Source organism: Pezoporus wallicus, unplaced genomic scaffold, assembly GCF_028554395.1.
Source record: "Pezoporus wallicus isolate ANWC-B61680 ecotype Strahan unplaced genomic scaffold, APGP_CSIRO_Pwel_v1 contig_865, whole genome shotgun sequence".
NCBI classification, from domain to species: Eukaryota; Metazoa; Chordata; class Aves; order Psittaciformes; family Psittacidae; genus Pezoporus; species Pezoporus wallicus.
Window position 1 is genome coordinate 2,473,637 of NW_026636827.1, and position 24,714 is coordinate 2,498,350.

Sequence of the window (24,714 nt, forward strand, 5' to 3'; positions counted from 1 at the left end):
TTCCTTCCTAAATCTTTGCAAACTTGGGGATTTGTTTTGTTGTGTTTTCTTCCTCTAGCTTTCTCGCTCCATCCTTAACAACTGGGTGGCAGCTGTGGTTACAAAGGTGTTGTAGATGGTTTGTTACATATAAAAATTGAGTTAGATATATTTTGAAATAATTTTGTTAGTTGAAAGAAACTGATTGAACTTACAGTGGCCGATGGAGTGAGCTAACAGCAGTATACCATGTTTCTCAGAATATCAAATATTTATCTCGTACATCATGTCTGGAAAATACATCTTCTGCTGAGATTTCTATTCTGACCACAGAAATGCCCATTGTGGCCCCATGGGAATATGCATGTTATTAGACATAATGACAGCTCTAATTAATCCATTAGGCTGGGATTCATGCAGAAAAGACTGCTGTTGTGGTTTTGGGTAGCTACACTAACTTCGGAGTAGATACCATTCAGGAGCAGTTCCATGTTACTTTAGAAGATTTTCAGTATCAAAATACAGAACAGTTATATCTTGGTATGTTAAATTTTATTATAGACAGACCTGGAAGATCTTTCCTGTTTTTTCATGGAAGGAGCATTGAATTTCAGTTACATGGTGCAGTGGGTGCACATCTAGCTATGTGGCATAGGAGTACAGGAAGTTTCAGTTTCCCTAGAAGATGCAGTGGCTGGGAACAGACTATGAAGAGGAATTCATCCAGAGCAATTCATCAAGACTAGTTTGCATCTGTGACTGAAAGCTACTGGAGATAAGTGGAAGCCACAAGGCAGAAGGATGCTTGAGTCAAGGGGAAGACATAGTGGCCTGTGAAGTTTATTCCCTTCCAGGGCTTGAAATATTTCATCATTTCTGAGACATGGCACCTTTTTTCTGTCAGTAAACATCTATAAATACTCAAGCCAAGTGATAGACTACATTGAGCTGTCAGTCTATTGCTGTCACTTAGTTCAGTGAACAGCACACTCATTGCTGTATTTCTCAGTCCGTGGTTTGACTAAGCCTATGCCCTTCGTGTGGCATTATGATACCAACTGGTGGGAGTGATTCTTCCAGTTAGCTTTTTATGACAATTTAGAAAATCATTTAAGACTTGAAAAACTTCCCAGATTACTTAGCAGTTGGAGAATTCACGTAATTGCCAGTTGCCTAACTGCAGCCCAAGCAGGTATTGCTATGAAGTTGGAGAAATTCACACTTTGTGCCCATTTCAGGTCTTGCCTTGGAATTCCCTGCTGTTGATTGTAGTCTGAAGATACTTAGTAAATCTGTATCTTCATGCAATCCAGGGTTGCTATAGGAAAAAAGAAAAATTTTAAGTCATCTCCTTGTTGAAAGACTTAACAGGAGTAGGTTGTTTCCTCACCTCCCTCTTACCTTCACAGTTTTTGCTTGGACTTGTGCCTTCCTTTGAATTCATTAGTGTGTGTGAATTTGATATATGTATTTTATCTAATAATTACTAGAGGTGGAAGAAGCTCTTGTAATTCTTTTGATAATGCTTTTGAATTGGATAGGATTGTTGGTTAGATTTTGGGCTTTTTTTTTGTTTGCTTTAGTGTTGGGAGGTTATTCCAGCTTGGAAAAGTGTGTAAAGTAGTAGAGGTAAAAGTTTGTGAAGTAGTTGAAAGCTGAGATTGTAAAATAACTGTGGGTACACATTTGGAAAGATGCATTATCCATTTAATGGCTTAACTAAATGTCCATCAAATAATTTCCTTTATCCTTCATCCAGTCTCAAAAATTTGATGAAGAACCTTGCGTGGGCTAGAAACATTTAAGTTCCCTAGACCCTACTTGAGTTAAGAATGTATGTACTAAGTAACTCAAAATACCTGTAAGAAATTCATATCAAAGGTGACATTTAGTGTTAAGAAAATGTAAAGATGCTGAACAGATGCTAGTTTTGACTGCAGGCATGGGATTATCATTGTCTTCACATGGCATAACATTAAGTAAGTGACTTCAAAACAGGTAAAAAATTAAGTAAATTTTTTTACTACTTTAGCTAATACAGTTGGTGAAGGAGAGGGGTTGTCTGTTTCTGTTTCAAAACAAATGTGACAGCTCTGGAAAGCAGCTTTTAAAATCATTCTGACATACAAATAATCCATAATCATGAAGCAGCAAAACCATTGGTGTATCTGAAAGACAAAAAATATTGAAGATGCCCTTCTTGCTTTGAAAATGTCACTTAAGAGTACAAGTAATTTACCACTAAACCAAAGCAGCAATTCAGTTTTATAGTGCAAGTTCTTCAGTAATGCGAACAGACTGAATCTACATTTTTACAATAATTGGCATACTTCTTTTCAAATTCATAATAAGTTTACTTTTTGCAGTTGGTATCTATAGGAATGAAGTCTACCTTTTTTCCTTTCATTGATTCAGTAAATGCATAAGTTAAACCAATACTTACAAATTGTTTATTATAAATTTATTTGTTACATTTACTATTAATTTTTGCTTTTTTCCTCTCTCTCCTTATTTCTTATTTAGGTGCATGATTGCTGATGAGGTAAGTGATGTTTCTGTTTCTCTAACACCATTTTTTCATATATGAATGTGCTTCATGCAGATGTAACCTTTTTTGTTTGAGAGATGTGGGCAGAAAGGTTGGTAATGAATATCACTAGTTCCTGTGATATTCAACAGATAATCTGAAAATATCTAAGCAGAGGCACATGAAACAAACAAACAAAACTTAACTACATGCACAGAGGAAAAAAAAGCCAAAACAACAAACCAACAAAAAAAAAACAAACCCCTCCTACAAAGCCAAACATGAAAACTGACATAAGCTTAAAAGAAGCTTTGAGAAAACTTAGGAGGTTATTTAGTTTAAGTCTCCTCTATTACTCACTCTTAAAAATATTAACTCAGATGACTTATTTTATTTTTTAGCACTTTATAGTTGCATAGCTTTTCTTAATGGATCAGGAGACATTCCTGGCCCAAAGAGGTGGATTTTGAACAGATATGCCTTCCAAAGATGAATTTTCTTAAATGCACTGATCAAGCAGTAATAGTGAAATTCATTACTCCCATACAGTTGAAAATTTGTATTTTATTCCATGTTAGGGAAATTTGATTCCAGCATTTCTTCCCACAGACAAAACATTTTTTTATTAGAGTATAATGTTCTTGATGTGTTGTCAATTTAAAATTTTATCAAAAAAGAGGTAATGTTTGGGTATTGATGTAGTCTCCTTATTCTAATTTAGGTTTTCTTGAAACATGAAGAGGGAAAATGAGTGTGTGTGATGGGAATCTAACCTAGACAGGTGATCAGCTATATGGGATATAGATTCAGTAACAGGTGTGCTACTGTGAAGAGACATGCCATTTATTCCCTGCTTATTTCAGCTCAGGTGCCTGGGCCACCACCAGTGACTGGGCAGTCTGAGTTAGTGAGACAGCTGTGGCAACCAACAAAAAATTAACTTTTTTTCTTTTTTTTTTTTTTTTCCCAATTGGATTTGTTTTCAGCTGGCTCAAGCACTACTGGTGATGCTAGGGATGCTTGCAGGAAAGTTTTAATGAAAACTTGGCAGTTTTGAATGGAAATTTAATATCGCAGTACTTCTCTGACTTTTTTTCTTTCTATTAATAGTAGAAATATTCATTATGTTTTCCTCTATACCTGGGAAATCTCATGATATAATTACATCAGTCCATTTAAACTTAATAGTGAGGATATAAGTTGTTCTTTTATGTCTGTACCATGAATAGTTAGATGGCAGCAAATCAATTGAAATATCCACGGGATAATCCAAACTTCAAGATTGCTTTTGTAATCTTAAAGTGAAAGAATACTTTAAGGCCAGTCTCTGCTTTAGTGCTTAACAGGAGTCTGGAAATGTCTCATGTCGCGTGAACAAATAGAGAAAATAGCTGCATTCTTTGATAAAATCTTGGAGGTTTTACTTTTTAAGCAAACCCTTAAATTCTGGATCCAGTATTCATCTATTGTTATCTATAAGTCATTATATGGGAGTGTTCTTACCTATACAATATGAAGTACTTTCTTGTTAAATACGTATCTATATATTGTGTCTTTACCCTTCAGCTTGTCTGTAACCTGAATTCTCCACTAGATGGACTTTCTCTTCTGTGGTAAACTGGTAGCTGTGGTGAATGAAAGCAGTAGTTTCTTTCTGTTGACCTCCTGGGTCAAAAGTCAAGTTCTTCATATAGATCTTCCTTTTTTCTTCAGTTGTGTATGCAACTTAACATAAAGTTGTCATTTTTATTTTAAGAAGACATCCCATATTTTTCTGTCCTTTGCATAGTCTTTTTAAAATGTTTTTGGTAGCTTAACAAGTTAAAGAGTTTGATCTTTATAGCCTACCCTACTAAGGCCCTGGAAAGAAACTCTTCTGAAATGAATGGAAATGCTTCTTTCAGCTTTAGTGAGCTAACTAGGTAAAATATATGTTTTAATCCATTTAAAGAGAGGCATCTACTTTCATAAAATATGATCTGTGGTAACAAATTGACAAGGAAATAGATACTATGCAGATAGCTCTTTGGCTTTGTTTCCTTTATCTGGTTCTGTCTTTGCAAAATAATTTTGATGGACTGGAATATGCTTTCTAAGCAGAAACTTCTGGTTTTAATTTTTATCTTTTCTTTTCCTAGATGGGACTAGGTAAAACAATTCAAGCAATTGCCATCTCCTATTACTATAAAAACGAATGGCCTCTCTTAATTGTAGTACCTTCATCTCTGAGGTACCCTTGGGTTGATGAGATGGAGAAGTGGATTCCAGAACTCTCTCCAGATGATATTAGCATCATTCAGAACAAAACTGATACTGGGTGAGTAAAGTTTTTTGTTCTGCCGACAAACTTGTTCAGCCCTGCTGTCCTAAAGCAAGGCCACCTAGAGCCAGTTGCCCAGGACTGTTTTCAGGTGTTTTTTAGTATTTCCAAGGATGGAGACCCCATAGCCTTTCTGGACAGCCTGTGCCAATGCTCAGTCACACCTGCAGTAATAAAAAAAAAGCATTCTTCATATTCAGCAGGAACTTCCTGTGTTTCAGTTTGTGCCAATTGCCTCTGGGCCTGTCACTGGGCACAATGGAAAGGAACCCAGCTCCATTTTCTTTACACCTTCCCTCCAGGTATTTACATTAGTAAGATCCCCCCAGAGTCTTCTCGTCCCTAGGCTGAACAGTCCCAGTCAGCCTTTTCTGACAGAAGAGGTTCTCCAGGCCCTTAATAACCTTAATGGCCCTTTGGTGTACTCTTTCCCATACATCCATGTCTCTCTTGTACTAGGGAGCCCAGAACTGGACACAGCACTCTAGGTGTGGCCTCACCAGTGCTCAGTACAGGGGAAGGATCACCTCCACCTCCCTGAATCTGCTGTTAATAACTTTATCTAATGCAGCTGAGGATACGATTTACCTTCTTTGCTGTAAAGGCACTGTGCTGGCTCACGTTCAACTTAGTACCCACCAGGACCCCCAGGTCATTTTCTGCTAAGCTGCTTTCCAGCTGAATGGCCCCCAGATAATGGTGCATGGGTTTTTTTCCAAGATGATGAACTATCTTGGAAATGGCGGACTATCTACTATTGTCTTGGTTGGTGGACTATCTACTCCTTGTTGAAATTCATGAGTTGCCTGTCAGCCTTTTTCTTCAGTCTGTTGTGGTCCCTCTGGATGGAAGCATGACCTTCTGGTGTGTCAGCCACTCCTCTCAGTTTTGTATTATTATATTATACTTGTAGCTCATCACCTTTGAAGTTGAGAGGTCTGCTGAGGTGTTGCTGCCCATGGCAGGGGAGTTGGAACTAGATGATCTTAAGGTCCTTTCCAGCCCTAACTGTTCTACGGTTCTATGGTTCTTTCAAAATAGCAAGTGCTCGTCTGCTGAAAATTAGATTACTTCAGTGTGTCTCGAACTGAACATACACAGTTATTTCTCAACTCTGATGAATTACCTTGTGTTCATTAGCTTCTGTAAAACATTTTGAACACATTTTTAGAAAACTTTTGGTATATGTTTAAAACAAGATAGTAATTACTGTTAAAATTCTGTTTAGTGTACTGAGAACATTTGTGAGTTAGAGTAAGTATTCTCTAAATAACTGAAAACATCATCATGTCCTAGGCTTTCTATCTTTAGACTTAATAACATGAATTTACCAAAGAGAGACTTTCAGTCTTGTTTGTTATTCTAATAACTCTCCTATTACACTGAATTACAAGGGTATTGTTTAGTCTGCTCTACTGTAAATGATGTGCTTGATTTCATGGTAGTGTCTAGATGTTGTTCTAAAAGTTCTGCATAAGGGAGACGGATCTTCATCTTGTCTGGGAAGTATCAGAAAGTAACTTGGCCTCCAAGATGTGCAGATGGGACAGTAGCTTGGAACCTTCTTTGTGGTAACCAGAGAAATCCAAATGAAAATGCATTTTAAAAGTAGTAGTTGCTACCAATAGTCAATATGTATGTTTATCACAGGAGTATGGGAACTAAAATAAGGATCCAATGAGCCTTTTTTTTTTTTTTAAGCTATTTAGCTAAAATGCACACAAACTTCATGCTTATAGTGCTGAATGCAGAAAGGAAAAATGTGGAATAGGGAAAATAATGGCAAAAATAAATGGCAAAAAATTCTGTTCATTTTCTGTCTTTAAGATTTTAAAAGAAGTAGACCTTAACCATTATCGCTTTTATTCAACAGCAGGGGAAGAGGAAAACTTGGGTTTCTGCTTGTTTTAACTCCCAGGAGGCTTCCCTAGCTGTAAGCGAGGTAGCTGTTGAACTAATTAATATTTTAACATTAAAAAATATTTTATACATTTGCAAGAAAATGCAAAAATGCAGCTACCAAACTTGGTTTAGCATTTTGTAACGTTTTGCTTCCATATGTTCAGCCTGGATTTCTCTCCTTTCCATACTTGCTTTTCTTCAAAACTTTAGCAGTGGAATTTACTGCTTTAAGTTGTTTAACTTAATTTAAACAGATTAAAATATACTTAGGCATCGATTGATGTTCTTATGATTTCTAACAAAATTTTAAATTGGATGTTTCTTGACTAAATTGGTTACACCAACAATAAATAATTCTGTAAATTTTTTTATTCACCCTTCACAAAGTGGCAGGGGAAGTACTTGTTTTCCCGGTTGCTGCATTTATCTGTGCAGTGACAGCCAGAATCTGTAGTGCATTGACCATAGTGCCGGTGCTCTTAACCATTTCCTCTTCCATACCCAGAGGCATGAATGTACACATGCATGTACTTTCTTCCTCATAAATACTCAAGGAAACTTCAGCTTAGTTAGGTCTTTGATCTGGTGCTACTGGAGAACAAATAAAAATCATGCCAGCAGAGCAGTAGCATCTGACAGATGGTAGACAAGCTATGACTCCCATTCTGGTGACTTGTTTGTCTAACAGCTCTAAGAGTTCCTGTGCTGCTCAAAGGCTCCTGAAGGGCTACAGTGCTCTCTAGTGATTAAAAATTAATTTGTGCCTTGGGCCTATCAATGCCTTTAAATTTATTGTAAGAAGTTCCTTTCCAACTAAACACTAAATTTTCATCTTGTGCCTTGATTTTTATTATTTTGTGTGTTTAGGTGCTGTTTACATAATGTGCTCATAATGATCTGACTTGTGTAATATTTTTATCCAAAAAGTAGATTTGTCCTATGCAATACTCCTGGAAAGCAGCACAAGTTGAAGCAATGCAACCAGATAAAGAAACTTCCTTTTAAATGCAATGTCTGTCTTTTAAAGTGGCAGTGAAATGTGTGTGATTTGTAAGTGTGTGGTGTTAATATGTTTTAAACAGAAAAAGCTGTTAGTTTGACAGCCCACTAATTAATCAATCGTATGTATGTCCTTTTTGAAAAAAGTTTGGTGCAATTCCTTTGCTATTTCCATTTTTCTATAATGAAAGCTTGCTAAGAAAACTTCTGGATTTTCTCTTTTAGGAGGATATCAACCAGCAAAGTAACGATTCTAGGGTATGGCCTGTTAACTTCTGGTGCACAGACTTTAGTAGACGCCTTGTACAGGCAGAACTTTAAGGTAGTTGTGATTGATGAATCACACTACATGAAATCCAGAAATGCCACCCGTAGCAAGATTTTGTTGCCAATTGTGCAGAAGGCTCTTAGAGCTATTCTTCTTACTGGAACACCTGCTCTAGGACGACCTGAAGAGGTATTTGACATAGTGTTTTGGTTTTTAAGGATAGTATCAGTAATAAATGAACTATATTGTAGTTTACTTGAATATGTACAATTATATGCTTTATAACATCAAACCTGCACTTGCTGCATTATGAATAAGTATGAGAAATCAAAACGGTGTCTTTGAGTTGACTGCATTGACATTTTACAAACTTGTGTCACACTCATGCACCCGTGACGTGAAACGGTGTTTCCTATCAGAAATTAATCTTGCATGTAACAGACTGTTGGGTGGAAGAGAAAATAAGGAGCCGAAGTAGGTAATTATTTTGTTCTACTGTGTAAGAGAGTCCTTGGTAGGTAAGAACTTGTATTAAATCTTCTGCTTGATCATCTGATACAGGAAGTCCTTTATTTATTGCTGGTCTTTTGAATATTCCTAATGTTCACTTGCATTTCGTAAGTGGAAAAAAATACATCCTGTGCTTGTTGCAGCCCGGAAAGATAAATTTTCCCTTGGCGGAAATCCAGCTTACAGAACTGGGGAGGAGCAGAGATGAAATTAATTGGATTTTATACGAACCCAAGAAAACTGCCTTTATTTATCAAATGTAGAAATTAATGGAATATAAGAGCTAATTTGTGTCCGAGGAACTTGTAAGGGTTATACAGGTAATACTTTACAGTTTAGAGGTTCTTGCTGTGTAAATAGAACTTATGTCAAGACCCTTTAATTTGATCAGAGAGGTTATATCTCGAGAAAGATATCCAGTGTATGAAAAAGGGCTTGGTGTATTATGAGTGTTTGCTTTAAACTTTAAAACAAATGTTTGTATCTGTGGGTATGGGCAATTCTGAAACTGCCTGCACCAAGATATTGCAACCAATCCTGGAAGACAAATTGAAATTAGAAAGTGTATTGTACATTGCTACGAAGATCAGTAAGTAACATTGCAAAAGGCCTTTGAAGAAAATTCCATACAAGGTTTCCTTGATCATGGTAATGTGGTCAAGACTGATGTACAAATGGAAAATTAATTCAGACATTTTTATAGTGACACCAAAGTTCTACCATGGCTTATAAGGCAGAGTGTAAAAAGCACTACATCTCTTTAATCAGTTCTGTGTCATAAGCAGAATCTTTCTGTGAAGTCTTTAAAAGGAATATGTATAGGAAACAAAAAACGTGATTAATTTGTATTTCTGTACTTTTATAGCAAATAATTACAGGCAGTTTCTTGTTTGACCTAGATCTATATCAAAATAGCATTTCAGCTGGGTGATTAAATTGGGTTTGGTGGGGGTTTTGGGGGTTTTTGGCTTTGAGGGTTTTTTATTTTGGCTTGTTTTCTAATTTTTTTTCTTAATACTGCTTTTCAGTTCTCTGACTTTTGTCTTGAAAGAAGCCTGTGAAGAACAAGATTAGGCTACAATAATTTTCTTTTTGGGAGAGGTCACTAGCATGTGGTTATGTAATATGAAAGCTTACATGACGGAAGTGATGCACAGTCGATTTAAGAAGATTGCAGGGGAATGCATTTAGGAGAGAGCCTTCTATATTATTCTTTGTCTCTATGCTACCCCCTGCTGCTTCTGAATAGTGTGTCAGATCTAGTACTGATCTTTGAATCCCGAAAGCTTTGACAGTAAAACAGCCTATAAAGTAGGATTCTTTGTGGCTTTAGGTTCTTTAGGTTGTTTTTAGGTTCTTTAGGTTGTCTAAACTGATATTCACGTCCTGCTGTGTGGCTTTGAGCAACCTGGTGTAGTGGAAGGTGTCCCAGCCAGTGGCAGGGGGGTTGGAACCAGGTGTCTTCTAAAACAAAGCATTCTCTGATATTTAACAAGGAAGAAAGGCATGGAATTTCTGGTCTGTATTGTCATTGTCTGTTTTTTGAAGTAAAACTAAAGAATGAGTAGGTTTTCCATGTATCTTGAAACAGACTATTCATGGAATAGCTGTACGGAAGCTTTGCAGAAGCCCATGTACCTTGCAAACGACAGAAATTGCATTTTGAGGAATAACATCTTCTTATCTGTGTTTTCTTGTCCATTGTAAGTCTATTCTAAGTCATCATCATTGTGTTATGATGTTCAGGATACTCTCTTCTTTGAGGGCCTCCCAAAACTGTCCTGTCTCAAGGCATGTGAACACTCCTATGAAATGTTTTTGCATGCATATCAAGCTGTGTACTTTGTGTGCAACTACTGAATGCAAATTTAACACAGTAATCATGTAATAATTATTTCTAAATAGTCTTATATTTGCAGGCAATTTTTCAGTATCACTTTTTTTTTAAATGCAGCTTTTCATGCAGATTGAGGCACTGTTTCCAAGAAGATTTGGAACCTGGAGTGAATATGCCAAAAAATACTGCAATGCTCGTGTCAGGTATGTCTATACTTCATAGAATCATAGAATAGTTTGGACTGGAAAGGGGCCTTAGAGATCATCTTGTTCTCGGGACAACATGCTCCACTGCCTCACCACGCTTAGTGAAGAATTTCTTCCTAATATCTAGTATAAATCTATCCTCTTTCAGTTTAAAGCCATTCCTCCCTGTCCTATCATTACCTGTCCTTGTAAAAGTCTCTCTCCAGCTTTCTTGTCAGCCCCTTTAGGTACTGGAAGGCTCCTCTAAGGTGTCTTCAGAGCTTTCTATTCTCCAGGCTGAACAACTCAGGTTTCTCAGTCTCCATTTTCCTGTAAGTGTCTTTGATTTTCTTGTCATGTGAAGTGAGAGGATCAGTAAGTAGTACTTAAGTACCATCCTGCTTGGAAATCAACGGTCAGATACCATCTTCTCCATCAAAGAGGGTTGACAAAAGGATAAATTGGTAGGAGACTTTATTTGAGGAAAAAATGGAAGGTATTAAAGTCTGAAATAAAGTGCCAGGACTTCAAAATTATTTACAAATTTACTGTTGCTGGTATGAAGTGTGTAGGTTTTACCTTTAGAGATGGAGTGTCAGCTATAGCTGAAACTTTGGAGTTTCTGACTGTCTTATGCTCATGTCATGTAATAATTTACATCTCTCTTTATTATGGGATCTAGTCTTTTTGCTATCCTACCATGCATGGCTGGGAAGAAAGTACAGTACTTGTCTCTGTATTTTATAGATTGAGTAAAAGTAAAGGTATAAAACTCCCAGAAGCACAGTAGTGTGTTTGTAATTCTGTTTGAAGGATCAAGTGAAGACATTTTAACTTCTTGTCCACCACCTTGCCTCCAATTTCCTAGGTAACCTTGCTCATTACGCATTTTTTACACACATGTGCCTAATGAATTTTAACCCATTTTTATACCTTGCGTCTTTAATGAATTTTCATCTTTCGTGTGCTTTAACTTGTTAAGGAGCATTCACTTCCTTCTGACTTACTTCCCTTAGCTTTAGTTTAATGATTGGTTTCTCTAGCTATATTCTAAAATAGAGGGGATAGAGGAAACTGATATAAAATGCTTAGTTTTATCCATCTGAATCTGATACAATCTGGAATGAAAGAAGTTATGAGAAAGGAAGAACCTTTAAAAAATTCTTAGATAAGATTTCATATCTGTAACTTCAAAGCAGTAGATTTTGTAAGCTAAATTTGGTAGAATTTAGATTTATTTTTTACAGTAATAATTACATGGTTTCATTTTCATAAAACTTGTTTATCTCCCTCCATCATATACATTTTATCAGCATTTAACTTCAAATAACATGGAAGAGTGCTGTCTAATTTTCAGAGAAAAGCTATTTTTTTCCATGGTGTTTTGACTGAATGCATCTGTAATTTTCACACCACAAGTGTGCGTGGGTACACCATGGTTAGCTACTCAGTCATAGATGGTTAACTTATTTTTGGAATACCATAAATGTAATAGAAATCAAGTTCAGGGTTTGGCAAGTTTTCAGTAAATAACTTTGTCTTCATGACCTGGCTGAAACAAAACATCCTGTGGTAATAAACCTGATAGGATTATTTTATGCAGCACTTTCTGTGAAAATGCTGTGGTTTTTTTCTTTAGGTGTTTATGGACACCTGTTTCTAAAGATGAGGTCCAAAGTATTTCTGTGTTTTTGCTACCATTTCTTTTATATCCCCAATGCGCAAGCTGGAGGGAGGAAACCTTTCTGAGGACAGCCATATAAATAGACCAAAGAAGGCATATGAGTAAAATATGATGCTGTTTGCCATCTACGGAGCATTCTAAGTGTTTTATGCCAATAGTTCACCGCTGCAGAAGTGAGTCCCTGTCTCCTTCCTAAATGATTATAGGCAGCCAAGTAAAATACCGTTGGTAAGGCTTAAAATTATCTGATTTATTTATTTATTTATTTTAAAATACCAGTAAAATTGCATGCTTGCAGCATACTCTCCTGGCCTTGGAAAATGATACCTGGGCTTCTCTCCAAAGGCAGCAAAATCTGTCACACTTGTTATTGTGTTATCTCTTGGCAGTGTTGACAGAGAAAAGCTGGTGCTCCTGCTGCAACGCTTCCTTAACAACAACAACAAAGTGAAAAAAGTTAATAAATTCTTTTCAACTTACAGCTTTTTAACCTTAAACCCACTTCCTCTATTTAATCTTAATCATTAAATAGTATTCCATTTAAAGATGGTATCTTAAGCTTTAAATCCCATCTCTGACTGTAACTAGGAGGGAATTTTTGAGGAGGGAAACAAAGGAATATTAATGGTGATCTTTGCAGCTTTCATGATAGCTTCTTTCTCAGTTATTCCTCTCTATAATATAATAAAGAACATTCTCATGGTGGTGTATTTTTCTCAGCAGTCCACTGAAACAAGGATTATAAAATTATACCTGAAACTTTTGCTTCCTGTAGAAAGGGAAGTGTAGCTGGGATGAAATACAGGATTGTATACATCTGATGAGTAGTAATGCCTGCAGACAGCAGTATTTGCTGGGAAGTCAAAGCAGCTCTGGCTTTAACGTTGGAAAGAATCAGACAGAAAGCAGTCATCTCTCTGGTGTAAACAGGAGCACCAGGCATTGTCACCTAGCACACTTTCATATGTAATAGTGTGTTTTAAAATTAGTTATGTACTGAAGGTTTTTGTTGAATTTGGAAGAGCTAGTTTGTACCCTCAGTTTCTGATTTTTCATTTTCAGGTTTTTTGGTAAAAGGGCTCAATGGGACTGTAGAGGAGCTTCAAATTTAGAGGAACTACACCAACTTTTAAGTGAAATAATGATCAGAAGACTGAAGAATGATGTTCTAACTCAGTTGCCTCCCAAAGTTAGGCAGCGTATTTCATTTGACCTCCCACAAGCTGCAGCTAAGGTAAATTTTCCACTTTTGCTAACAACACATTTGTTAGTAAATAGTAATATCTGTGTCTTTGTATGTATTTATATGTATGCATGTATATTATAGGTGGTTGCAAAGAATGTGTGAGTATATAACACAGCATCTCTCGCTTTTTTAAAAATATAACGAAGTATGAATATAGCAATTTTTGTGGCATCAGATAATGATAAAATTCACTGTAATTTTAGTACAGACTTCTTCCTTTCTGTCTTACTTTTCCTAAGATTTTGAATCCTACAGTTAACTTCCAGCCAAATTTAATAGAGTTCTCAAAAACACTCAGTTTTTAAACATTTTATGCTTGAAATGTATATTTTGAAGTAGAATGCGCTTTGTACTATGTATCTAACCACTGATCTCTTCTACCAATTAGAATTTAAATACCACTTTTGCAGAGTGGGAGAAATTAATGAGGAATCTGAATTCAGATTCTTCTGAAAGCCACTTTTCTGAAGTCATGAATCTGATCACACGCATGTATAAAGAAACAGCCATTGCCAAAGTAAGTGTGGAAGTCTTTTCTTAATATATTTTAAATACCCAGTCTGTTTTTAACTTAATAAAATTAATTGTATTGGCCTGAATACTAGATGAGGTTCAGGTTTCTTATAACTCAATGTGGAGAAATGCTCTTTTTTTCCCTCTGTATGTTTACAGAATAAGCTGAGTCCCTGAACTAAGTGTTAAAACTGTTACTGATTAGGTGTCCACCAAGATGCCTGAGACTGTCCAGAAATACAGCCTTCCAACAGCACTAAATGCATTTGACAGACTTAGGGATATACTGAATGTGGATGCTTCAGAGACATACATACCTGTGTGCCAGCAGCTGCTGCACCTGACCCAAGATGGTGCTGGTGCAGCCCTTGTGCAGACTGTGTTCTGTGAGTGCTAGTTCTCCCCGTGGATAAATGTGGAAGAACAATCCCCTCTAGCTGGTCTCATTGAATGAGACCCCATGTTTTTGTATTTCGTCCTGTAGTACTGTAGCTTAGACTGTAGGGAAAAACAAGTTAATGACCAAAATGTTTTACATGCCTACTTTTTATCCTGCTATCAGGCTTCATTGCACTGACCTATTTTTAGAAAGGGATAGAAATTCAAACAAGTTCTACATGCTGCTGGAGCAGGAAGACTTGAGAATCTGACCAACTCCCTCAGGTTGTTTTTTATCCCTATCTTAAAAATGTCACTGTGGTTCAGTTGCTATTTCTTCCCCACTTTTCTGGTCTCTCCCCTCTGGAAATCCATTTTCAAATAGAAAGCTAAAAGACAAAGAGAGAAAAAAAGAAATCTGAGGACTGCTGCAGTGGGTATTGCACTAACCACTGATAACTGATGAATTTTGTTATTAACTGTCACTGTTACTTTTGACAGTTTTTGTAAAAGATATTGAAAATTACATTTGACACAAAGGAATTCTATGAATGTTTCAACAGAGAAATGTTACGATTACAGTATCATGAAAGTATCAAAATTATTCTTTCAGTTTTGAGGTATGGCTTCATGTGGGTGCAGCAACAGTTCTGATTAAACAAGATCTCCGTTTGAAATATGTTTGGACAGAAATCAGTTCTGATTTTTTTTTTTTTTAAATATGGCTTAATTCTGTGATTCTATGAAAACATCACATAATGATCTTGTAACTAAAAGGGGTTTTATCTACATCTTAATCTGGCAGAAGTGTCATTTTTCTGGAGGAAGTGCTAATTCTGTGATTATTCTTTCATTCATTTATTTTATTTTTATTTTTAGTATAACTGTTCGGATTTTTTTTCCTGAGGTTTCTTGACAATATAAATTTGCATTTTTTTTTTTAATTTGAATAATCTTATCTTTAACAAAGTGTTAATTTTGTTAAAGTCTTAAATGGATAACAGAAAGAATTGAAGTTTTACCTTTTCGTATTATAGGAAATTGAAAGACATTAAAATAAAAACAAAACTGTCTTTTTGAATATCTTGTTTGTCTTAACTAATGAAAATAAACTCTCTTACTTCAGGCAGGAGCAGTAAAGGACTATATCAAAATGATGCTTGAAAATGACAAACTGAAGTTCCTAGTTTTTGCTCATCACTTAAGCATGCTTCAAGCCTGTACAGAGGCAGTTATAGAAAAAAAGGTAATGATTTAACAAATGCACACACAAATTTAACTTCAGAATTTACAGTTACATATGAGCTTTGTTTGAATTCAGTAGAATTACCTGTGTGTGCAGAAATTTATGGATTTTAAGTATATACACGTCAGTGCCACTGGATTAAAAGGGGTTGTGATTTTGAAGAACTGTTTTATATCCAAGGATAATATAAACACTTATATTTCATATGATACCTTATTATTATTGGCAATATTGTAGGCAGTTGTTTCCCAAGTTTTCCTATCAATGTGCTTCTGTCTTTTTTTCTTTTACAAAACACTGTCATTGCACCTGAATATTTAATTCAAAGCAGTAAATATGTTTGCAAACAACCTTCATAGTATATTGATCTTGGACTCTAAACCATTGCTAGGGAATGGTCACTAACTTTGCTGTTTTATATTGTTATTATTATTTTGCAAATGATTGAAATTTTAATAAGTCATGTCAGGGAAATTACAGATTCTGCTGTGGAGTATTGTATTTTAAGACCTGATGTTCGTTGTCTTCTCCTTTTGTAAACAGGGAATACGAAGTCTACACTTCTCTACATAGAGGCTTATTTGTAAATCAAAGGGCAAAAGAGTACTGATATATCAGTTACAGGAATAGAACAGATGTTTTCATATTTTTACTGGGGGACAGAGGGTGATTAGATCTAAAAATGGACGCTGATAATGTAATTTTGTCTCTGATATGTTATAGGTTCGCTACATACGAATAGATGGAAGTGTTCCTTCAGCAGAAAGAACACATCTTGTCAATCAATTTCAGAAGGATCCTGATACCCGCGTTGCTATTTTGAGTATTCAAGCAGCTGGTCAGGTAGGACAAAAAATACGTGAAATAAGAAACCTGAAGAGTATAGATAGTAAAGGCATTGGTGACAGAAGTGATTAACTGAAGGCAGTTTATCTTCATGCCGTATGTCTTTTTTAGACTCGTATGTTATCTAACATTTTTACAAATAATGTTAACTCTTTAAGCCTCTCATGAAATTACTTGAGCAAAAGCAAGATCAGCAACAGCATCTCATTCTTGAATATTAGCAAAATTCTATTTCTCTAAAAGTACCAGATGAATAAGAAATAGATGTTACTTCTGTAATGAAAAGCAGTATGCAGTCTTTGTACAATATTGAAGTATTTTCTGAATCTTGCTTATATCTGAGGCCCAAGGAAGAAATCAGTGTAATAGGCCTGTCTGTTGTTGCGATGGTCCCTTTTATTTCTATGCAAGAATTTCCTGTACAACCTTTAGATTCCGCTCCCCCCCCCCCCCCCCCCCAGTTCAGATATTCAGTTGTTTGTGGAATCTTTTTTCTAAAATGCATATACTTATTCCGTTTAGGGTTTAACTTTCACTGCTGCTACTCATGTTGTGTTTGCTGAATTATATTGGGATCCAGGCCATATTAAGCAAGCAGAAGACAGAGCACACCGAATTGGGCAGTGCAGTTCTGTGAATATTCACTTCCTTATTGCAAAAGGAACAATGGATATTTTAATGTGGGCAATGCTGAATCGGAAGGTATGTGTGGAGTAGAACCAAATAATCAAGAACCTGCTATGGTTAAGATAGCACATAAGTGCATGTATGCATGTACCAAATAACATTAACCTTCTTCCTTATCTGGAGGACCTAGAATTGCTAGTCATCAAAATGGCCATGTCTGTTCTGAATTAGTCTTTTCTAGCGTTTTATTCTCCATTTAAGATCCAAACATAAGTAACTTCTTTCCAAGATGAATGAGATGGTTCACATCTATAGATTGGGGTTTTTTTATCTTCTAGCTTTTTATTGCTTTGGTTGTTACAATTATAAGGTTTGCTGCACACTAATGACAGCTAGAGTTTGGTGTGGGATTTTTTTTTTTGACTGGATGAGTATTGTGCTTTAATTGAACTTCAGTTCTGAGAGGCAGAAGCATTGCAGTAATCTTATCATCTGTTGCCAGATTACACAGTCCTTGTTAGGAAGAATGGTTCCATTCTGCTTTCTTTGCTAACTTGGAAGATCTTTGAGAATTCAGAGTACTAAGAAACATAATTTGGCTGTTCTACTTCTGTGACCTTTTTGTAGCCTTTGATACCATTCATTCATGTCTTGTTTTGACAGCTGAGGTGTGTTAGTCTTCTGCCAGCTCTTGTTTTCAGACATTTCCAGAAGTGTCAGTGTAGAAAGAACTGCCTCTTAAACTCTATTTGTCAGAATCATTTGAGATTGTGGTTACACGGGATTTATTCTGATGGAAATTCTGACTTCTTGTTCCTGTACGTGGCTACCCGTGTGTTGTAGGGATTCAGTTGTTTGTGTCCGTACAGTTTCTGTATTGGGAAACTGATAACCTTTTTTTTTTTTTTTTTTTGCCAATGTTTTCCTCTCCTGCTGATGAGTCCTCACAGCTTGAAGAATCTGGGTACTACAGACTGTATTTGATGTTCAGTTGGGGATTGAAATTCTGTGTTCTATTTACCGTAGGTACCTCTGAAAAAATCTCCCATCAGCCTGGCACATTAAGAGTCTCCTTAAATTTGACATAGATGAATCTCAATATATTCACTAACAATTTAGCTGACAAGTTCTGCCACTAAACTGCTTTTTTAAATTAAGTCTGCTTTTGTCTCTTCATTCCAAGCGAAAGGTGTTAAGGTTGTAAGAGAGGTACCCAATGTATACTCTTAAATAAATGCTGACATTTTATATACAACTTTGCAAGTCACAGTGTGCTAAATGCAGTACTCATTATTATTTGTGCAGAAGTGGGTACTGGAACAGGAATAGTTTTAATCACTGAAGTTATTTTGAATTAGTACAGTTTCTTACTTTGCAAATGCTGAATTAAGTTTGCAAGGGAAGAAGATTGAGTGAATGTAGGTAAATAAATTTGTTCCAACATGTGAATTCCTTGGAAACTATGCAAGTCATCTTTCTGCAGGCCAAAGTTACAGGCAGCACCTTGAATGGCAAGAAAGAGAAAATGCAGGCTAAAGAAGGTGATAAAGAGAAATGGGATTTTTTGAGTTTTGCTGAGACCTGGACCCCAAATCAGAGCCTAGAAGATCCGAAAAATGAAATTCTGTTTACACATGTGAGACTCAAAACTTACATTTTTCTGTTTTATTTCATCAAAAAAAAAAAGTAACTGTTGGTTGCGTAAGCTTTCTGTGCACTGCAGACTTTACTAATGGAAAAGCACTAAATAAGTAGAAAAAGTAATTAAAATTCCACTTTAAAAGTTAGATGAAGTTGGGAAAAGTGCTCTGCTGGGTACAAATGTCATCTGCAGGCTTCTGGGGGGGTTCTTAGGTTATGTTTGGATGACTGACTCGCACTCAGAGTCACGTAAGTAATACCTGTTTAAACTACATCTTTAATGACTATACTAAATTTAATTGGCTGTTATTTTTAAAATAGTGCTTATAAGCCTTTCCTTGTAATAAACATAATCAAAAAAGCCATATAGCATATACCAGGTCTGTGTATTTGTGGTGTTTCAAAGTTTTGTGAGAATATTGGAAATACCTTTTACAAAACAGAAGAGGAATGGTCAATTGCGATTTCTGCTAGCTGTTTGTTCTTGAGGAAAATATCTTTTGTTTCCATCTCCAAAGTAAAAATAGCTTTTTGTATTAGAGAGTGATACTAATGGAGGAAAATAGTAATTTTAACAGCTTTTGATGCGGTACTTATGAGGGGGGTTAACATATTTCTTTCCCCTTTCCTAGTTTGAAAAGGAAAGGCAGCATGACATACGTTCTTTCTTTTCCCCCAAATCGTCCACTGAGAAGAAACGCAAAATATTTTGTGGTAGTGAATCACTACATAATGATTCAGAACCTTCTGATGGTACAAAAGAAGAGGATGCAGTGCAGATTAATGAAAACCTGGATTCCGCAATTATAAGCGATGTGAATACAATTTGTCATGAAAGTACCTGTGAACCTGAAGCAAAAAGAGCAAAAAGCCTAAATGGATCTACTCCAGTCAACTCCAGTAAGAAAAAGAAAAAACCTTTGACTGGAAAAAAGCCCTTTTTGTTTTCAGAAAAAAACAGTGAAATCCTTCCTTGTTACTTCAATACTTCAAGCAAAAGCACAGCCTTAAATAAAGTTTGGCACTGTAGAGTTTGCACTTACACTAATAATGAATTCCTTCCTTATTGTGAAATGTGCAATTCTCCTCAAAGTGGTAATGGTAAGTAACATGTGCTGCAGAGAAAAATCTGCATTTTCAGTTGTGATTAGCTTCAGAAAATACAGTATTTTTGAACATACAAATCCAGACAGAATATGAAGAATGCTGTCTTTACGTGAACAGATACCCATTAAGTGATCCTTCTTGATTGTGCTTTTCCCAAGCATCTTTTATGTAAGTCTAATTTGAAACAAATTGAAAAGTCAGATAAATGTTAACAGGATATAAATTCTATGAGGAAGGATGTATTACTTGGTTTTCTTTGCAGTAAATGTAGCTCTCCTTTTCCGTGAGGTTTATTGTTATTCTAAATCCAATGAAATGACAAACTTTTTCTCTACCTCTCAGAACTTAAGTGTGGTATTGGAGCTTTATTAACTTGGGTATTGTGTGTTCGTTGTGAGAGACATTATGTGGAAAATATGGCATTTCTTGCTCCAGCAGGTCAAAGTAGATTTATTTCATTTAGCTGGAAACTTAATAAAACATTTTCATAAATCTCTCCCCATATTTGCATTTTAGTTGCAAAGGAAGGAGTAAGGTTTTTTTCTTTCTTTTTTAAATTTTATTTAAGTTTCTGTGCTTGTTCAAGTAAGGACAACTTCTGAATTTCACAGGTATAGCTCAGTGCCTGGAAAACTACTTTGTGTGTTTATGGTCTACAAGAACTGCATATAAAATAGAATTGCTAACTGCATTATATTATTATATAACTGCATATAATTTGACAAATTAAACTGGGTGCATGAAATTGCAGAGATGGAAAACTTTGTTCCATGTGATTATACTCCTAATATTAAAGTTAGCTCTAGTTTTTTAAGTTTTTGGTTTGTAGTAATTAGAGAATAAAATGCAGTTTCTTTGTATTTCAATTGCGTAGTCCTGTCTCCTCATGCGTCCTGATTAGGTACCCGTTTGTATGTTTCTTTGTCTAAAGTTGAGAGAAATTGTGAAACTCTGATGAGCCAATCTGAAGAAGACATGTCAGAGGACTCAAGAAGAAATGAAGAGAGAGCAGGGTGCAGTGCTGAAGACAGAAGAGAAGATTTGGGGGAAACAGTGACCCAGCAGTCTGTTGAAATCGGCAAACATGAAACCATTGGAATTGAAAATGAAGAAAGTGAAAAAAGATGTGGAGACGGTAAGGTGGTACTCCTATGAAAGAATTATTATATCCCATTGCAAAACTGTATTAAATGCCTCTGGCATGAAAAACAACATAAAAGCCTACACATCTGGTAGATATACATGCACTAGCACATGACTTTCTCGTTTTAGCCTGGGATGTTTATTGAATTTTGACGATGGATAAACCCAGCCTTTCTGTACAAGTCCTGAAGCAATACAGAGTTTTTGGCTGACTTAAGAACTATGTCAAACTAGCATCTGTGAACCTGTATAGTTTTATTGAAACTTATGATGGCGTTTACTTGCTTTCAAGGCAGCCGCTGGCAAAACAGATGATAGGTAATTCATGAGAAACAGGAAAATAAAATATGCAAATATCTTAAAAGCTGGCTGCTTGAGCTGTGTAACTCATTAGGTTCCTCTGGAATTAGATACATGTAAACATTTGTAATTTCTGAATAGACTGAATGGAGTGAATGAAGAAAACTATTTTTAATGTCAACATTTTTTCTCTTACAGGAGACGTAGATAAATCTGACACATTTCAATTATACGATGGGCTTTTGTTTTGTGCAAGCAAGAATACTGACAGAATTCACCTCTATACAAAGGTAAACCTGAAATATGCACGTTTGTTATAATTTTAAAATTACAAAGTAAAATGTTGTCCTATGAAATGTGCTTATCTCCTTTCCTTTTTCATACTTTATATAAAAAGACCAATATTTTTGTATTAGTGGAAATGTACAAAAATTAAGTAGGTTATCATTCTTGTTCTTTTACTCAGTCAAACTAGGTAAAATTCTCTATATACGTAGCTTCTAACACTTCTCTTAGCTTACAAAGTGCAGCTAATACATTATGCTCAGCTCATCTGCTGCAAGCATTAGTTGTTTAAGATTCTAAAAACTAGAGAAAAGACAACTTAGAGGGGATCTCATGAATTTGAATAAATACCTCAAAGGCGGGTGTCAGGAGGATGGTTCCAGGCTCTTTTCAGTAGTGCCCAGCGACAGGATGAGGAGCGCTGGCCGTAAACTAAAACACAAGAGGTTTCACTTCAACATGAGGAAGAAGCTCTTTATGTTGAGCACTGGAAGAGGCTGCCCAGGAGGGTTGTGGAGTCTCCTTCTCTAGAGACATTCAAAATGCACCTGGATGCATTCCTGTGTAGGCTGCTCTAGGTCGTGCTTTGGCAGGGGGAGTTGGACAAGATGATCTCCAGAGGTCACTTCAACGCTAATGGTTCTGTGATTCCTTTTTTATCATAGTGTCTTATCACCAAGTATTTTTAATAGAAAAACATTTGAAATAAAAATGACTGAATCCTGACTAAGTAACTAAATAAAATAACGTCACCATATTTTCAGAAAGCTTGATATTGGTGCTGTGTGTAAGTCGGTAACTTCGTGAATAAAACACATCATCATTAATCTGCAATGGTAATGGGAGTATTGAAACTAGCAGTTGGCAGTTTTCCAGGTAATTTTTCAAGGGGGAGTCAAGACTTTCCAATTCTTTTTTTTAAGGGATAGAAAAGTTCACAGAAGATTTCTTCAAAGCCACTGAATGAGTCAGGGTGTTAAGGTGCGACTGCAGAGCATCACAGAAAACTGAGGGCAAGCCTTTGAGATAATACATTTTTATTAGGCCAAGTGCTGTAGCTGGGAAGTGTCAAAAAGAGCATCCTCTTATATCTGAAAATGTTTAATAAACTGTATGCTGCTTCCTAGTTTCACACATTTTATTTAAAAATGAACATGCATTTTGGATGGTACTTGGGAAACTGTATATTGGTCTCCATTGCTTTTTGGCTCGGATTAGAGTTTCATTATGCCTGATATGGCACAAAAATCTTTCTGCTGAATGATGAGACACTTTTCTCAAATGTTTGTGATTCATCAGTAAGTTCCGGGGTCATGTGTACCCAATGGAAAGACTTTTTCCTTGACAGTTAAGTGGAGGAGAACTTGTTCAGACATTTAAGACAAAAAAAGATAGGTTATAATAAAGACTGCTCTATCTAGGATTCTGTTTGAAATTGTAATAAAGTGACATTCTCTAGTCTACAACCATTCATTTTCCTTGGAAATTCAATCAAGAGGATTATCATTTCAGTTTCTTAATGTAAGGCAGTTTCTGTGTCTGACCTATTTTCAAAGGAAAAAAATTCAGACATATTCAAAGTTAAAATTTTCACCCTGTCTACATTTACGTGTATTAATGTCAATCCTATTTCTTGCATCCGTGCTGTTTTCATACCTCTGTGGGTTATTGTTTTTTTCTGGAAAAATCTTAACCTTGAGGAACTAAATTTGGTAGGAAGGGAGGATAATTCACTTGAAAAAGGTATGATTTTTTTCTAGATTATGCTACATTGCATCTGTAAACAAAATTGTTTGCTTGTCTAGGATGGTGAACCACTGAATCACAATTTCATTCCATTGGACATACAGCTGGATAACTGGGAGGATTTACCAGAGACTTTCCAGCATAAACAAAATCGTTCATTGGTAAGAACAAATTCTACTGACACAGGAATATAATATTTAATATGGAGGGCATGGACTTAGTTTTTTTAAATAAATGCAGAACACTTTCAGGCCTTGGAACTAGGCACAGTTTCATCAATGCAAGTAGATGTCATAAATGTTGATGTGAATATTAATTACGCAGTCTGTTACTTTGGCAAATTACCATGCCTTCTGTTAACAGTAGATGGAATCAACCAGACATGATTTAATTTCTCATTTGCAGGATTAGTAGCTAACATTCCTAAGTCAACAAAATAGCTTTTTAAAGGTTATGACTTACATGGGGCACACTATGGGTAAGAATGTGTTAGATTGTATCAGAGCTGCAGTTATGAGCATGGCTCCATTCTCACTTCCTCCTTCGGTCTTCTAACAATTTTCAAAGCACTGTAGGGCACAGCTCCACTCAGACATGAAGCTTCAGTTAATTTAGCAATAAAGATCACATTTATAATGGTGTTTGAGAACATAAACACTGTAAACCCAAGTACTCAGTCAAGTAAGGAAGTACAGAATTTAAACTGGCCTGGAGACATTCAAGACCAGGCAGGATACGGTTCTGGGCAACCTGATCTAGATCATTGCAGGGGTTTTGGGCTAGATGATCTTTGAAGGTTCTTTCCGACCCAAACTATTCTATGATTCTATGTGCAATATTATCTGCTTAACATAGGGTTTTTTCCATTTAAAGAGAAATGTAATTTGGAAAATCAGATTCTGTCATACAGGAACAAAACTTGATTCTTTTTAGTAGGTTCTCCAACGAGGTTGGAACTTAATTCGTAAGACACAAACCTGACTGATTCAGCCAACATTTCTGTGAAGCACCTAATGAGTGGATAACACAAATGTTGCTGAGAGATTTCATAGCTATTTGCTAGACTGAAACGACCAGTTAAGAATCCCATGCTTGTTGGAATTGGGTTGTCCATAAACCCAATTATAAATGCTGTTCAAGTAATGGAAGCAAACTTTCCTTTTCTGAGAGACTGGCTGCAGCAGGAGGATGGTTGCTGTAAGAAGAAAATTCCTTTGCATGTCTCTTTTTCCCATCAGCACAGTCTTGCTTACACAAAAAAAATTTACCTGAGACTTTATCCAGAAACCCTTCTCCTATGGCTGTATCTTCAATTAGTAAAGGCTGTTTCAGGCCTTATTTTCTACCTTTTGGATCAACAGACATAGCAAAACAGTTCTTGTAGTTAATGCCAAAGCTGTAAGTTCTTCAGCAGGTGAGGGTGGG

At 36.0% G+C, this 24,714-nt stretch overlaps 1 protein-coding gene across 5 annotated transcripts in view; it reads left to right on the forward strand.

The window, feature by feature from the left end:
• ZRANB3 (zinc finger RANBP2-type containing 3) overlaps positions 1-24,714 on the forward strand; it is a 49,301-nt gene that overhangs the window by 18,587 nt on the left and 6,000 nt on the right. For all 5 annotated transcript variants that reach the window (XM_057401854.1, XM_057401851.1, XM_057401855.1 and 2 more), the window contains 14 exons: positions 2,503-2,521; positions 4,645-4,823; positions 7,953-8,184; positions 10,460-10,545; positions 13,274-13,445; positions 13,846-13,974; positions 15,475-15,594; positions 16,318-16,437; positions 16,963-17,142; positions 18,551-18,703; positions 19,341-19,809; positions 20,747-20,950; positions 21,457-21,548; positions 23,349-23,450. In XM_057401854.1, coding sequence (XP_057257837.1) covers positions 2,503-2,521; positions 4,645-4,823; positions 7,953-8,184; positions 10,460-10,545; positions 13,274-13,445; positions 13,846-13,974; positions 15,475-15,594; positions 16,318-16,437; positions 16,963-17,142; positions 18,551-18,703; positions 19,341-19,809; positions 20,747-20,950; positions 21,457-21,548; positions 23,349-23,450 — 2,257 coding nt within the window. The remainder of the gene's footprint in view (positions 1-2,502; positions 2,522-4,644; positions 4,824-7,952; positions 8,185-10,459; positions 10,546-13,273; positions 13,446-13,845; positions 13,975-15,474; positions 15,595-16,317; positions 16,438-16,962; positions 17,143-18,550; positions 18,704-19,340; positions 19,810-20,746; positions 20,951-21,456; positions 21,549-23,348; positions 23,451-24,714) is intronic.